Source organism: Embiotoca jacksoni, unplaced genomic scaffold (genome assembly GCF_022577435.1).
Source record: "Embiotoca jacksoni isolate LCO1_2020_lvr unplaced genomic scaffold, fEmbJac1.0.p SCAF_1, whole genome shotgun sequence".
Lineage (NCBI taxonomy): Eukaryota > Metazoa > Chordata > Actinopteri > Embiotocidae > Embiotoca > Embiotoca jacksoni.
Window position 1 is genome coordinate 17494606 of NW_027185229.1, and position 14177 is coordinate 17508782.

Sequence of the window (14177 nt, forward strand, 5' to 3'; positions counted from 1 at the left end):
TTTGTACTGGACACTCTACATGGACATTTCAATTTAAGCAGTAAAACAATGTAAACAAAGTTTTGAAAAAAATAAATGGCATTGTTTTCAAACAAATGAATAATATTTGAGTTCCCCTTTTAAAAACGTAATCCGGTCTTCGAACAGGAACCAACTTCAATGCCTTTAGAAACCACAACAGAAACTTTTTTATCACCAGCATACTTGAGGCCTACGGCTGCCGGTGCTTCTTGCAAACAAAGTGCAGTTTTGAACTTTTGAACAGAAATGCTATCGGCTGTCATTTTTTTTCCCCAGTAATGGCTTTATTCACATGCTGAAGTTATCACTGACTGAAACCTTGTCCAGCCAGCAACCAAAGCCCTGCTGCAACAGGTACGCCCGTAGCATGTTCTTGGCCTCTTGGTACGGCTTCGCCATCCTCTTCAGTGACAAAGAAACAAAACAATAAAAGTAGTATGAATGACGATCCTTACAGTTTACTTTTCTAAAGTAAATATACGATAACTCAGGGGGAAAAAAAACAACAACTGTACTGCGTTGTAGCTTAGGTAAAAGAAGAAATGACTACTTTCAAATAGTGAGGAGTATAATTTCTTTTGTTGTCTTTTGATGAATAAACAACGCGAAATCTCTGTGGATCCGTGTTGTATCCTATTTCAATCCTATATTACAAGTAGGGCCAAGCCATATACTGATATTACATGGACATAATATGACGTCTTAGATTGGATGTTCTAATACTTTGATGTGAGATAAGTGTTGTCTTTTACCGGTTTTAAAGATTACATTGCAGTAAGAATATGTAATTCTCTGAACCTAAGCGTTTGTATTATTTGATGTATTTGTCGCCATCGCCCACAGCCCTAAACAGAACAGTTACTTTGGTATACCTTCCACAGGAGGAGGTGTTGAGCCTACCTTGGCTTCTCTGTAGGTGCTTGCAGCCAGCAGGTCTTGCCTCTGGGCCTCTTTGGCCACCATCGTGAAGCGGTGTAGCATTGCTGCTTTGCACAGACGGCTTGCCAGTGCAGGGCCGCTCTTAAAGGGGGATCTACAACAAGGGACTCAGTGTTAACCCCCAGATATAACGTAAACACAGATAAAACTAAAAAAACAACAACAAAAAACCGGTAGTATATCATCCCGAAAGAGCTGATTGAGCACAGAGGTTGCCACGGTAAGGGACCCTTGCTATATTATACCTCTCAGTTTATGGCTGGTAACCCGCCAATTACATTTATGGGCTGCCTTGTTTTGATCTTAAATTGACAATCAACCACTTATTATTAATAATGTCTCCTAAATTGTTCAATGTTTTGACAGGGCATTGGGAAATTGTTGCAAAAACATTACTGACTTTTTTTTTTTTTTTTTTAATCGAAAATAAATGCTTCCCAAAAATTGCTGCAGAAATCCCAAAACTGACACCAAACATAACTTGGCAACAAATGCAAAGTTCAAAAGAACACCCTTCTGTCAACTTTCTATACAGTCATCCTTACCCCTCTATGGTCTTGCCCTGTAGTCCGTCCACAACCTCCAGGGAGGTGTCTCCTTGGCTCCAGTTGATGCCGTGGGCCACCGGGTCACCGTCGGTGCTGGTGGAAGCCACATAAGGCACCAGGCTGATGTGAGGCCTTATCATGCAGAAGAACATGGGCAGCTGAGTGGTAATCCTCTCGGAGCGCTGGCACACGGAGATCTCCATGCCACGTATGTCAACGCAGTCAGCGTCACCTGAGATTTAATGAAAAAAGCTTTTGTAACATTGAAATTCTTTGAGGAACTCGTAATGCTACTTTTGAAAGTTTTCATGGTTTTTCTACATTACACTAATTTCGGTGTTTCTCCCTTATAGAGTGGACAAATGTGGGTCTCTCGGTCCAGATTATTTAAAGGAGAGAAAAGTCTCATGGGAAATCACAGATAACAATATTGTATTTTGTAAAACCTAACTTGAGTAAAACCTTAAGTAAGATATTTTCTCACTTGTTCAAATATTGTGTTTTCAAAACAAACCATTTTTTAATGGCCTGTTTTTAGGTTGACTGTTTTGGAGAAAATGCCGGGCAGTCTGTTTATTTCATTGTGTTGGCATTTTTCCAAAATGCTTGTATGAAAACACTGGCATCATGCTTCTTTTACACACAGGATTTCTGCCTCCTGCCTTCAGTCTTAAGCTGAAAATACTTCCAACATGTGCCACGCAGGTCCCATCTGCCCTTTCTACCTACACCAAGCACCAGATATGGCTTAAAACACGATTGAAAAAGACGGTCAAATTAAGGGCAAGTAAACTACTTGCATGGAGTAACATGGTCACATGAAAAAAAAATAAAAAAAAAATTGGTGTTTTGGAGTAGGAAAGGAGATGATTTCAAAACCCTTGTAATTGGTGTCTGGAGGAATGGAAAGTGGTGACAACATGACCCTTGCAGATACAACATTCAGCAAGGAGAATGAGCAGCATGAAATGAAGTCAGCCGAAATGTTGATCCCGGAATGAGCACCAGACCTCATCGCAAGTGCCCAACACCACATAACCTGTAGCTAGAAAACAAATCACTACATGCTGCTTGGACAAAATTCTAGCAGACAGCCAGCCAGCCAATCACAAAACTAGACTGAACACATGAGCACTAAACCAAAGTAGCATGCCTGAAGGTTTCTCTGAACAGAGGCTAACTAGCCAATCAGAACGGCCCAAGGTGAAAAACAAAGAGGAAACCAAGATATGACAAAGCTCACACAAGAACCAAAGCATGAGCTGTGTCGCTCACATCAAAGCTACCAGATCAAGCTTCCAAGGTATAGACACCACGACATTGCTTCATTTCTTGATCTCCACTTACCACTCACACCATTTCTCTTGGCAGAGTTTAACCTCCTGCAAGCGTTGCCATTCCCATTAAGCACACACCAAGGTTGTTTCCAAGCCCTAGCTAACCAATCCCACTTAGCAACTAGTCAGATTCTGGTTCGAGGGTACTTGTACACATTGATTCCACATGTACCAGAAACGGGCGAACCCGGAAACACGGAAAATGCTCTCCAGATATGTCTTCACCCACATTTTCTGACGCACTACACACACAAAAAACTTGATTGGCTTCTTATTGAAATCAGCCACTTCAGCTCACTGAAGGGAGGATGCCTAGCTGAAACAGGCTGAATGTGGCTCTACTCACCCAAGAGACGTGCATGTTAAATCTCAAACAGATGGGTTCACTAACTGAGAAAACTGAGGACTAATGCTGCTCTCTCCCAACATCATTTAAAATAGTCTACACGACAGAACTCAAAACCTTAAGGGGAGCTCCCAAACCTCTTGGCCACAATGCAGCAGGCACTTTAAGTAATAGCCCTGAAAAGTTCCTACTCGATGAAGCATTTGCACGGCACAACCTTCCCAAATAGGTTTCAATGTCTGTTTGGGGCGATCCACCATTTCTCAAAAAGTGGCGCAAAGAAAATGACAGTTGAGGAGTCCACGCAAAAAATTGACATAAATCATCACTAGATATCACCACTACGAGCAGTGAATGAAAGTGTGTTATATGTGCTGGCGATTTGATAAAGTTGCAAACACATTGGCAGATGTCAGGCGGGTGAAGGAGCGAGAGAAAGAGTGAAAACCTGCCAGCTTTTAGAACCTGATAAGCCCAGGTGAGCTGGATCAGCTGATGACTCTCCCATATCAACCAACTGCCCTCGAAGGGCCAGGACCTCCTCCAAATGCTACTTTTGAGTATGAGACTATTCTATTATTGATCTGTTTAAACGGAGAGGGTGAGAGTCTGTTTTGTATTGAGCAGCATTACATTTAGAGGTGGATAAAAAAACAACAACAACAAAAAAAAAACTCAGCGGCTGCATGTTTCTATACCATTTACTTTACACATAGCTGATAAAAAGAAGCAGTTTGGAACAAGCAACACCACGATTAAGTAAAAACCTAAAGCGAACTGGGGAAAAAGGGATTGCAACACATCTCAAAACAGATTACCAGCACAAATCAAGAAGTCTAGTATTTGGCCACACAGTCTGACCTTGCTAAACCTTCTCACTTAACAACACCCTGTAGCGATTCTGCTGTTGTATTTGCATGCGATGTTGATGCACTTGAGGAAATGCTCCTAAAACAGACTTCATTAAAGCCAGCTTGGTCAGGTTCTGTAAATGATAGCGCATGAATTGAACTGAACTGAACGGGGTGGCAGCCTCCTCATCTCAGGAGCACAATTTGATTTGTTGACTTGCCTACGAGGATGCTGTGGACATAGATGGGCTCCATAAAGTGGCTGAGCAAGGCTCCCTGGTATCCCACCACCTGCCACTGAGTGACCTTGTCAGAGGCGGACATGCTGACCACCTTGGAGGGAGAGCGCTCAACGGCTGACGAGAAAACGGAGAACACCTTAAAAAGAACCAATCAATTTGTAGTTATGCATCAACACTACCGATAACAGTTGAAATGCAATTTAAGACCCCGTGATGCGATAAAATAAAAGCAACATTCAGAATCCTATCCACGAGACAAAGTGATAGTACAAGACCTTGCCCTCCACTGACAGGTGTAGGCTGATCTCATTGTTGACTTGCCATGCTGAAATGGAGAGCGGATTCAGGCGCCTGTGAAAGAAACACAGAACTGAGGAAGGGCCTTTCAAATGTTACTGAAGATATTATTCATGCTACTTCACCCAGAATTGGTCGGTGACCTTGAGCGCTCACAGCAGTTAAAAAAAACAAAAACAACCACACACACACGCAAATAGACATAACACTGAAAAATTAAGAAAAATAGTTCCGTAATACATCTGCAACACAACTAAATGCTGCAAAGTGAGAAAACATTTACATTTCAGCACTGTTTTTTTTTTTTGCCGCCTTCTTAATTGTTATCGACTAACAATTTAAGAATTTTACAGGCAAAGAACGGGAACAAGTACGGCCCCTTTTTCTGTGGTAGCGCAACAATCAGCACAAGCAGTGCTGCGACTGGGCCTGTCAACTATTACTAAATCTCCTGATCGCATTTACTTCAACTGACCACAGTTATTTTGCACGATCATTATCATTCATCTGTAATTACAAGAACATAAATGTGATGACATTACACCAAATGTATTGTTAAACAATGATTAGGCTCAAACAACAATAGTGGCACAAAATCAATTGAAAAGGACAATGAAACGATTCATTTTATGGCAATTATTTGCCTTACAATTTATCGTCAACTAAAAATCGAATGATCGTAGCAGTCCTAACTGCTAGTTTGGTCATTTCCTGTCCTTGAAAATTTGCTTGGCAGATCTGTGTGGTATTTTTGGTGCCAAGCATGCAGCGTATAGCTGGGGGGGGTTAATCAAACGAGGCAGTGCAAAAATGGGTGATGATATTTTGACAGAAAATACGAAAATGTATACATCACTTTGGTCTCCAGCGCCCCATGAGAGAACAGCAGTGAGAACTTCCGAGAGGTGAAGTCGGTAGACACTCACATGTTGGAATGGATCTGAGCGGCGCCCTTTGGCAGCTGGTTAATATAAAGGTGAACGGTGACGCCGCTCTTCAGGCTGAGGAGGCTGCTGGTGCCGGTTTGCCGGAAGATCGACTTCGTGGTCAGATTGGCATTTTTGCTGAAAAACATCAGCAGGTGCCGGTACAGAAACCTGCCAACACAGTATGAGAATGGCGCATTATGTGTAATATCAACGGTAACAGTTTCTTGAAGCAAACACCTGCACTCTTCATACTTTCTCCCAAAACCAACTGCACTACTCTAAGTTGTCAAATTTAGAACAGTACTTTGCCTGATAAACCCAAATCTGTGATGTAACACCAGCGGTAAAGGAGAAAAAAAACTAAGATAAAACCACCTGTTTTGATATTAACATTTTGTGTAAAATTGTAAGCATGTTTAACTTTCTGTATTCGGTTTCATGTCGTTTGTTTAACCAGAAGACAACTACAAGAGCAACCTAATAGTAATAACCACACTGTGATATTTTAGACTCTTTAAAATTAAAAATACATTATATGGAAAATGTACAAACATTAACGTTTCCAGTTATTTTAGTGAGGTCCTAATAATATTTTCTATAAATACAGATGTTAATATATTGCATTGTTTATGAATCCATATTTCATCCTTGTAAATAATGACAATCAAATTTCACAAGGTAAATCCTAATATTCATGTGATCTCAGCATTAATTTGATGGGTAAACGAAACAACAGGAAATGTATCCACACTGAGAGCCACTCTCAAAGACATGTAGGCTAATGCGGTCCATATAGAAAAGCATTTGGACAGGTAAACTTGTCCCTCATTAAAGTGATAAGCTGCACCTGTGGTTTCTCTGTGAGGTAAACCTGTCTGATTTCATACATCCAATAAAAATGAGCTTTGAACTCAGGGAAAAGATGAAGCATCATTTGTTTGCATACTAGTTGTGGAAAATAACTCTTCCATCCTCTAGAGTAGGATATATTGTCAAGCTATTCAAACACGGAATGACTTCTGACTGAGATCAGAAGGCACACAACACAGAACCAGAAAGACCAGCAACAGTCCAGGCGGGATAACTACGTGAAATTAAGAGACACGGACAAGGAACAACAAGACGGACAAGATGCAACTCAGTTCAAAGAGCTGGAGCTACAAGTATGAGTGCAGACAGAGAGGGACATTTGGACATTTTGCAAACCATCTTGTATTTGACAGAGTTGAAACTGGTGTTTAATCCTAATGTAATCCTGACATTCAAGGGTTCATGAAATACAGTATTTTCCACTACTTGTAAACTGGATAAAAATGGAATTCTAGCATAGGTCTGGGCAATTAATTAAATAAAAAATAAAAATAGATGAACGAACCTCATGACTTTCTAACAATTAGGGGTTTACCGGTATATGTCTTAACCTCAAACTATTTGGTACAGGGCCTCGGTTCAGCAAGAGAACTCCTTGGTTCATTGTGCCATGAAACATTTACTGTTAGAAGTAGGGATGTCGTGAGCTGATGTAAAAGATCGTTATCAGGGCCGATCAAGGCAATACGTTGCTCCGATCTTTTGTTTAACATCTAGTGTGGCACAGGTCTCATAAACGGAGAGCAAAATTTGTGGCAGGATGCTGAAATGTACTCTGACACGCGGCATATGTGCGGCTAAACTGAACTGTGTGCAATGTCCACATATTTTAAAATCAGAAAAAAAAAAAAAAAATCAGCACAACAGCCTGTAATGTCTGCTCCGAAAGCATTTCACAAGGCAGTAGTAACAGAGTTGCATTCAGTACTACTAATCTGATCCCAAAAAAAAATACTCAAAGAAATACAGTGAGTTCAGTCAGTGGGGTTTTGAATTTCATTTGATGTGACTGCAAACGTTAAGCCCAGTTCAAAATAAAGATTTCATTCAGGACGAAACTTAGAACGTTGCAGTGAGAAGCTGCAACAGTGTGAGCTGGTCCGTCTCGGCTCGACTCAAGCTGGCTGACAATGTCGCCTGAGACTCAGTTTGTCAAGTCGCAGCTGGGCAGTTTTAGAATGCGAGGCACAATTTGTTAGTTTTTTTTTGTGCTTGTTAGAGCAGACACCGACTCCTCTAAGTGACGGGTCTGGGGCAGAAATGGCAAGAGGAATTGACAGAACGAGTGACATCGCCTGTATCAAGTTCACTGCAGAAATTTGCAGAAGCTTCCTGGGTATCTTGTTGAAGCTTCCCCTGGGCAGCTCCAAATTCTCAACCCGCGCTATTACTATCCTCATTGATGTTTTAAGATGCTACTAATTATATCGAGCTACGAAAAAGCCTGAAAAGCTGGCAGTTTAAACTGCAGACAGCCATTAAAAGAGAGCTGCCCTGGAGCCATTTGAACTTTGTTATAAAACTGGAGAATCAGTACCGCACTTAAAATTGAAATTTGTCATCAAAATATTTGTCCTTGTTCACTTTGTTATGCTGTAAAAAAAAAAAAAAAAAAAAAAAAATGAAGTAAAACAAAAACAACAACCATGAGGAACAGTTTGGATGCAGGCATTTTTTTTTTTATATTACATTATTGATCTATTAAATTGTCAAACATATACATTGGTTTGCTTTTAATAGTTTTATTGAACTTTAAATGTACACTGTGCAGCTGTATTATCAAGTATCGGATCGAGAGTCCGTATTGGCTGATACGCGACAACAAAATTATTTGAAATGAGACAGGGAGGAAAAAAACAAAACGTAATTAGACATCCCTAGTTAGAAGTCTATTTATGTTGACACACTCGCAGTCGTGGACTAAAATAGCGCTGTCCGTTACACCCCTACTAACGACCCAGTTTTACTCGAGCCCTTATGTTTGATAACTTAACTTCAAGAATCAAGCAAATGCTTAACTACGGTCTGAACCAGATCATACGACACAAAAAATGATACCCTTAAGAGATACACGGTTTGAAAACTGATCATTCAACTAATTGTGATTGAGGTAAATGTGACAGTTAATCATGACCATAGACTGCAGGTGACATCGCCAAGCCCTATTCTAGCATATGAATATAATCCTGCTGCTAATCTTTATTTTGGGGGAAAAAAAATATATAACCTCCGATGATAATAAAGCATCATCAACCGACGTGAAAAAAATACTGCTTTAATTGTTCAGTGTACTCACTTGTGTCATCGGATTGTGACGAGGGAGCCATTTTTGACACACGCACACACAACATTTTTTTTTTTGGAATGTACACGGAGGATGACGTTTGCCGCTGACCTCATTAAAGATCTCCTTGCCGTGACAACTGCGTGCGAGTCGTGCACAATCCGTCCGTTCGGCGAAGCGCTGTCTTTGGTATTGAAGTCCCCAGTGCCGAGAGCGACCACCTCACATCCACTGTCTACAAAGGGAGAGAATAGAGTGTGTACAGATGTCACAGCATCCTTTTACCGAGTGGCCCCTGAGCTGAAGTTTATTTGTATTTATTTCTGTTTTTGTTCCCGTGCGTGAGATTTCTTTTCTGAGCACCCCTAACAAAGCTTCACACGGTTTAGTGGTACAGTTGTAACCAAATGTTTGGGCATCCCTGGGCAAATTGCATGTTTTGTTGTTGTTGTTTTTTAAGTGGAAAGGAGGAAATATAACTCCCGCAGCAAAAACATCTTAAAAAAATGAGCCTTTCTTCAAATGTTAATGCTGTGCTCCTTTTGTTTCACTTAGTAACTCCTCTCTGGCATATATCACAGCTTGCAAAAGCTTTTCATTGCCAGTTAAAAGTCCTTCTCTTCTTGATTTGGGAATTTAGGGTGTATGGGAAGCAAAACACATTCAGGATCTCCCCACAGATTGTCAATGATGTCAAAGTCAGGGGACCGTGAGGGCCGTCCCAAAAAGGTACAGCGAGTGTCTCCGGATTTTGAGGCATGTTTTAATTTATTGTGCCGTTATGGAAGTCAGCCTCTTTTCAGTTTACCTTTCTTGATTGTGACATTGCTGATATTTAGTGGTACCCATTCCCTCTATTGCTGCAATGTTTCCTTGCAACTGGCTGCCACACAACCTCAAAGCACGACTGTATATTTCCAGACCCATGCCTAACAGGTAGAATGTTGGCCAGCATTTGCTTTGTCTAATTCTGCTTCCTTTTTTTTGGTGGCAAAATAAGCTCAATTTCCACATCATGCGGGCAAGTTTTCCTTCTAATGACTCTTTTACGGGGGCCATGTTGCTGTGAACGCTGCACCACCAATTCTGTGTTCGCGAAACCTTCCAGCAGGTCTTTTGCAGTCATGTGGGGGGTTTTGTTTTGCCTTTCTGCCCAGCAGAAGTTCAGTTTTATCTGAAAGTTTCATTTCTTAATGACATTTTGGACAGTGCAAACTTTTTTTAACCTTCATTTTCAAATGAAGACGGTCTCAGTCAGTTGCCCAGTGGAGCGCATGGGTTTTGAGTAAAGAGTCCGAAAATCATCAAGCTCTGGAACCGTTATCGGCCGACAATGACAATAATTGACCTGCAGTCCAAACGATTCAATTCATGTCTAACAAGTTAATTTAGTTCTAAGAATTTGCCTAAAGTTTTCCACATGGCTGCCTCAGTGGAAGAGCAATGTAGATATAACGGACTCATTGTAATTCTAATTCATTCTAGTCCAACTCATCAATTAGTTTCAGGTAAAACTTCCTATTGTAGAGCTCGGCGATATGAACAAAATCAAATATCACTATATTTTTGACCAAATAACTATATTCTCGGGACGAGTATTAGTGCTGTCACAAAATATTTATACAATGAGAATTTTGATAAATAATAATCAGCAATGTGGATGTAGTGTCTAAGTGGGTAAAGGAAAATAATAAAAGTGCTACAACAGTCTGGTAATATCAGAAAATGACATCACTTTCCTGTAATTCAGCCTTTAAAACCAGGAAAAGACAACAATTATACAATTACACAAGATTATAATATCCAAAATCTAAGACAATATCTAGTTTAATATCCCGATCCTATAAAAAAAAAAATTATATATCGGCCAGCCCGACTTGCCAGACGTACTATTTTTGATGAACCCATCGTCGGACAATGATCCTGTGCAGCTTTTTACCTTATGAGAGCTCACTTACGAGTGTGAACGATGAATGCCGCGGTGGTGGTTGTGCAGAAAGAGAACTCCGGGTGGCTTTTCAACAGTTCAGTCAGCTTCTCCTTCACAGCAAGTGGAATCTGGGGGTTGAAGGACCTCTTCTTCTCTGAACAGCAAAAAACGATGAAGAAAATAACAAATAAACTGCACTTCAAATTATCTCATTACAAACACCTTAAATCAGAAAGGTACATATGGAAAAATCCACAATATGTTTGTGCAGTGTAAATTTTGCCTTACATTGTACGGTCCTCGAATACTACAAACACCAATGTTTGTGTGGTCCTTGCTGTACTTTTGCATATAAAATTTGTAATCAACAATAATTATGAGGTCAGAGTGTTTACTTTCAACTTTACACAACACAATCATCCTAAACATCCTGTCCATCCAGGGTTTTTGGGAGGACTTGTCCATCAGTCACAAAAGTCAGAGTACCGGGCTACCGGTAACAGGTCAGTGATGAGATGTCTTATCTTAAAGTCTCCAAGCCCATCTAAAACTGCTGTACCTACAACTGATAAGCCACAAGACGATGCCGAGAAAGCAGGGGAGACAGAAGAGGCGGCACTAAATAAAGCCCTGATGCCATCATCTGATAGACTTGATGGCAACTGTGACACAAGTAGGATATTTTAGTCTGTGGCTCCGGAATTAACAGTGTCGTTTGTGGCTGCAAAGGTTATGTAATGTGTCGAGGCGCAAACTTCATCAACAACTGCAAAGTACAACATACCTGTGAAAAATAGTAATCTTTTTATTGTCAGGGTGTAATTACCAACTCGCTAATAGAGCACAGCTAATAATCCAGAGAGAGAGAGAATCATATGGAAATCCAGAATTACCGTGGACTCTACGAGAATGAACGCCAAAGTTGGAGGGCTCCTCTTTTAGTGGCTCAGTTGGAGAGACTTCTGATGAAAAAACAGGGTGGAAGTCAGTGAAGTCAATGAAGACAATTGTCAACCTATAAGATAGCTTTCTCTACTGTGAGAGTTTTTAATGGTTTAACTGCCACTGCAATAATTCCTTACAATTGCTGACAGATATATACTGTAACTATCTAAAGCATATGCGAATGACAATTTAGCATCTTCAATGGACAGCAAGCAGTTGATTGGCTGACGTGGACTGGGAGCTGAGTGTCAGACAGCAAAGAGCAATGTTGTAACAGCAGTGCTAATGATTAGGACCAGCAGTGTACGCTCTTCCAACAAAAGCAAAACAGAAGTGATGATCTGTAGCAGTGATAATACATTTTAGAGGTGGCAGCAAATACTGAAAGCTTTCCTGGAATGATCAAGTTGATGACAGCGTTTGTGGACATCTGTTCCAGCTGAACAGCTGCTCGCAGCAGGTGGGTTACATTGAACAGGGCAGTCACTCCCATCATGTAGACAAGATTTGTGTATGATTTTATATTGCACAACAGTTATTACAACTGAGACCGACGTCCACTGTGAATATATTGGGGTAACCTCGGTTTAATTATCTATTTGACGATGTTACAGATGTTTTCCTTCGGAACACCACAGCCCTTCTGAGAAATACAAAAATTAAAATGGGTCAGACTTTGTTTTAATTGCAACATATGTACGATACCTTCGTCTGACCTAACCCAGGTCCTCCAATGAAGCCTGGGAATTTTACACCTGTTCGCTGTATTAAATATTCCGTTGCCGCTCAAACAGACAAAAGTGAGAATGCTACAATTTTAAATGAAGTCATTATTTTGTGTCATTTAATTTATAATCTAATTTATAATTCAACTGACTTACTTTACTTCATCTGTTTGTCATATTCCTAAAGTAGCATAGTCTGATTTCGCTGCAAACATAAGTGTCAGCAGGTAAAAATAGGTGCAGTGGCCCACAGAAAAACCTTAACAGCATTTCATTCACTTTGAACAATAAACTCACCATTTATTGTTCAAATTGAATGAAATGCTGCGAACGTACGTTTTACAATAAACATAAAATAACGACATTGTATAAATGAGATTTGTTAATGTAAAAAGAGTATTTCCTATAAGTAGTGAATCAGAGACAACACCGCCTTTCAGAACAGTTTAAACGGACGCTCTAATTTACTTTGCTAATGTTGGTTTTCATTGCGTCTGAACGTAGCAAGAAAGCTACTTGGATCAGACCCTAACCTGATGCTCCAGGGAGTCCGGATTTACGAAATCCAAAGGTGGGCAGCAGAACCTGCAGAGCCAGATCAGCCGCTTTGAGCCGAGCCTCCTTCTTGGTTTTCCCCATGCCGGTCTTGTACACTTTCCCGTCAATCACCACACAAAAGGCGAAATAAAACCCTTTCACATTGCCTTAGAAAACAAGTTAAGAAAAATTCAACAATTAAGAAAGAAGTTGTGTGGAGTTGGAACATTTTATGACCTTTTTTTTTTTTTTTTTTTTTTAGACAGCATGATTAACCAAGGGAAATAACCCCAAAAATAATAATAATGAAAATAACTGTTCCCTGCAGTCCTCAAATGAGTCTGAATTACTGTAAAAATGAATTACTTGATCACGGGCTACTGATAAATATATTCTAGAGAAATGACAAAGTATAGTTATTGAAGATATCGGGCTATAATTAACATGATTTTGCAGAACAATAACACAATTTATAGTTTCTGAAGGGAATTTGAATGTATACGATCATGCTGGGACGGTTTACCTGTGGTAACAGTCTCCCGTATTTCCAGGTGAAACTGCAAAATCTGCGCGAGCTGATGTAGCAAAGACACAGCATGTGTGTCACCGCTCAAGTATTTGTCAATCTGCGTTTTAGCCGAGTCGTATGGCTCCACAGCACAAGCTTACGTTGGTGACATAAGGAAAAGGAAAGAAAGGGCAGATTCAAATTGTCTACCCAGATAAACTGGTCTATTCACCTATTGCAAAAAAAACAACAAAAAAAAACAGCCTCATACAGAAACCAGAGCTCGAAGTGGATGATTGAAGACTGACATCATTAGCGTATTAGTAATTAAAGGCATTATCACTGTTGATAGATGCTGCTCGTGCAGTTGTGCGGGAATCAAAGAAATCCCACTGTCAAACGAACCGGAAGTGACCGTGCTTCCAGCTGATTGGCGAGGACCAGGAAAGACGGGCGATGGTTTGGGTGATCGGGACAGTTTTGGTGCCGCGGGCAAATTCTTCATGAGGATTTGTGAAAAAGATTTGTAAAATGCTCCTCTGTTGCCTTGATACGATTCACCGCTGGCTGACATCCCGCGACTGTCCATGATTTCTGAAAAAGAGAACAACAATGTTTGACCTGAATACACACCTCAAAACACTGAAGGATATTGGCTTTTAGAGGTCCTTTAAAGGGTTTAAGAGCATTCAATGATCAATATACCCCGCTAGTCCCGATGCACCGAAGTCCACATTGACGTGTGCTCAATTAAAAGACGTAGAACAACATCCGTATTTGATAAACACATACTCTTAACTGAATTCTAATCATTTCATTTGCAAACCAACCGTCTTTAGATATTCACTAAGTATAAACATCAACGCAG

The 14177-nt window shown here is 40.3% G+C and overlaps 1 protein-coding gene across 1 annotated transcript; it reads right to left on the reverse strand.

The window, feature by feature from the left end:
• Nucleotides 1-309: 309 nt before the first annotated feature.
• adad1 (adenosine deaminase domain containing 1 (testis-specific)) lies at nucleotides 310-13883 on the reverse strand. The gene is made up of 12 exons (XM_069146473.1): nucleotides 13715-13883; nucleotides 13325-13465; nucleotides 12798-12968; nucleotides 11488-11556; nucleotides 10623-10748; nucleotides 8776-8899; nucleotides 5508-5678; nucleotides 4560-4635; nucleotides 4264-4420; nucleotides 1506-1740; nucleotides 922-1054; nucleotides 310-423 (listed from the first exon to the last, which is right to left on the reverse strand). Exons 1-12 carry the CDS (start codon nucleotides 13881-13883, stop codon nucleotides 310-312), a joined length of 1686 nt encoding a protein of 561 aa, XP_069002574.1.
• Nucleotides 13884-14177: the final 294 nt, after the last annotated feature.

Excerpts from the sequence above, each read along its gene's own strand:
- adad1 (XM_069146473.1), bottom strand. The coding sequence starts at position 13,883 with ATGTCAGCCAGCGGTGAATCGTATCAAGGCAACAGAGGAGCATTTTAC. Across the intron at positions 8,900-10,622 it reads GGCATTCATCGTTCACACTC|ACAGTGGATGTGAGGTGGTC; the intron begins GTAAGTGAGCTC and ends CTCCCTTTGTAG. Across the intron at positions 424-921 it reads GCACCTACAGAGAAGCCAAG|AGGATGGCGAAGCCGTACCA; the intron begins GTAGGCTCAACA and ends TTGTCACTGAAG.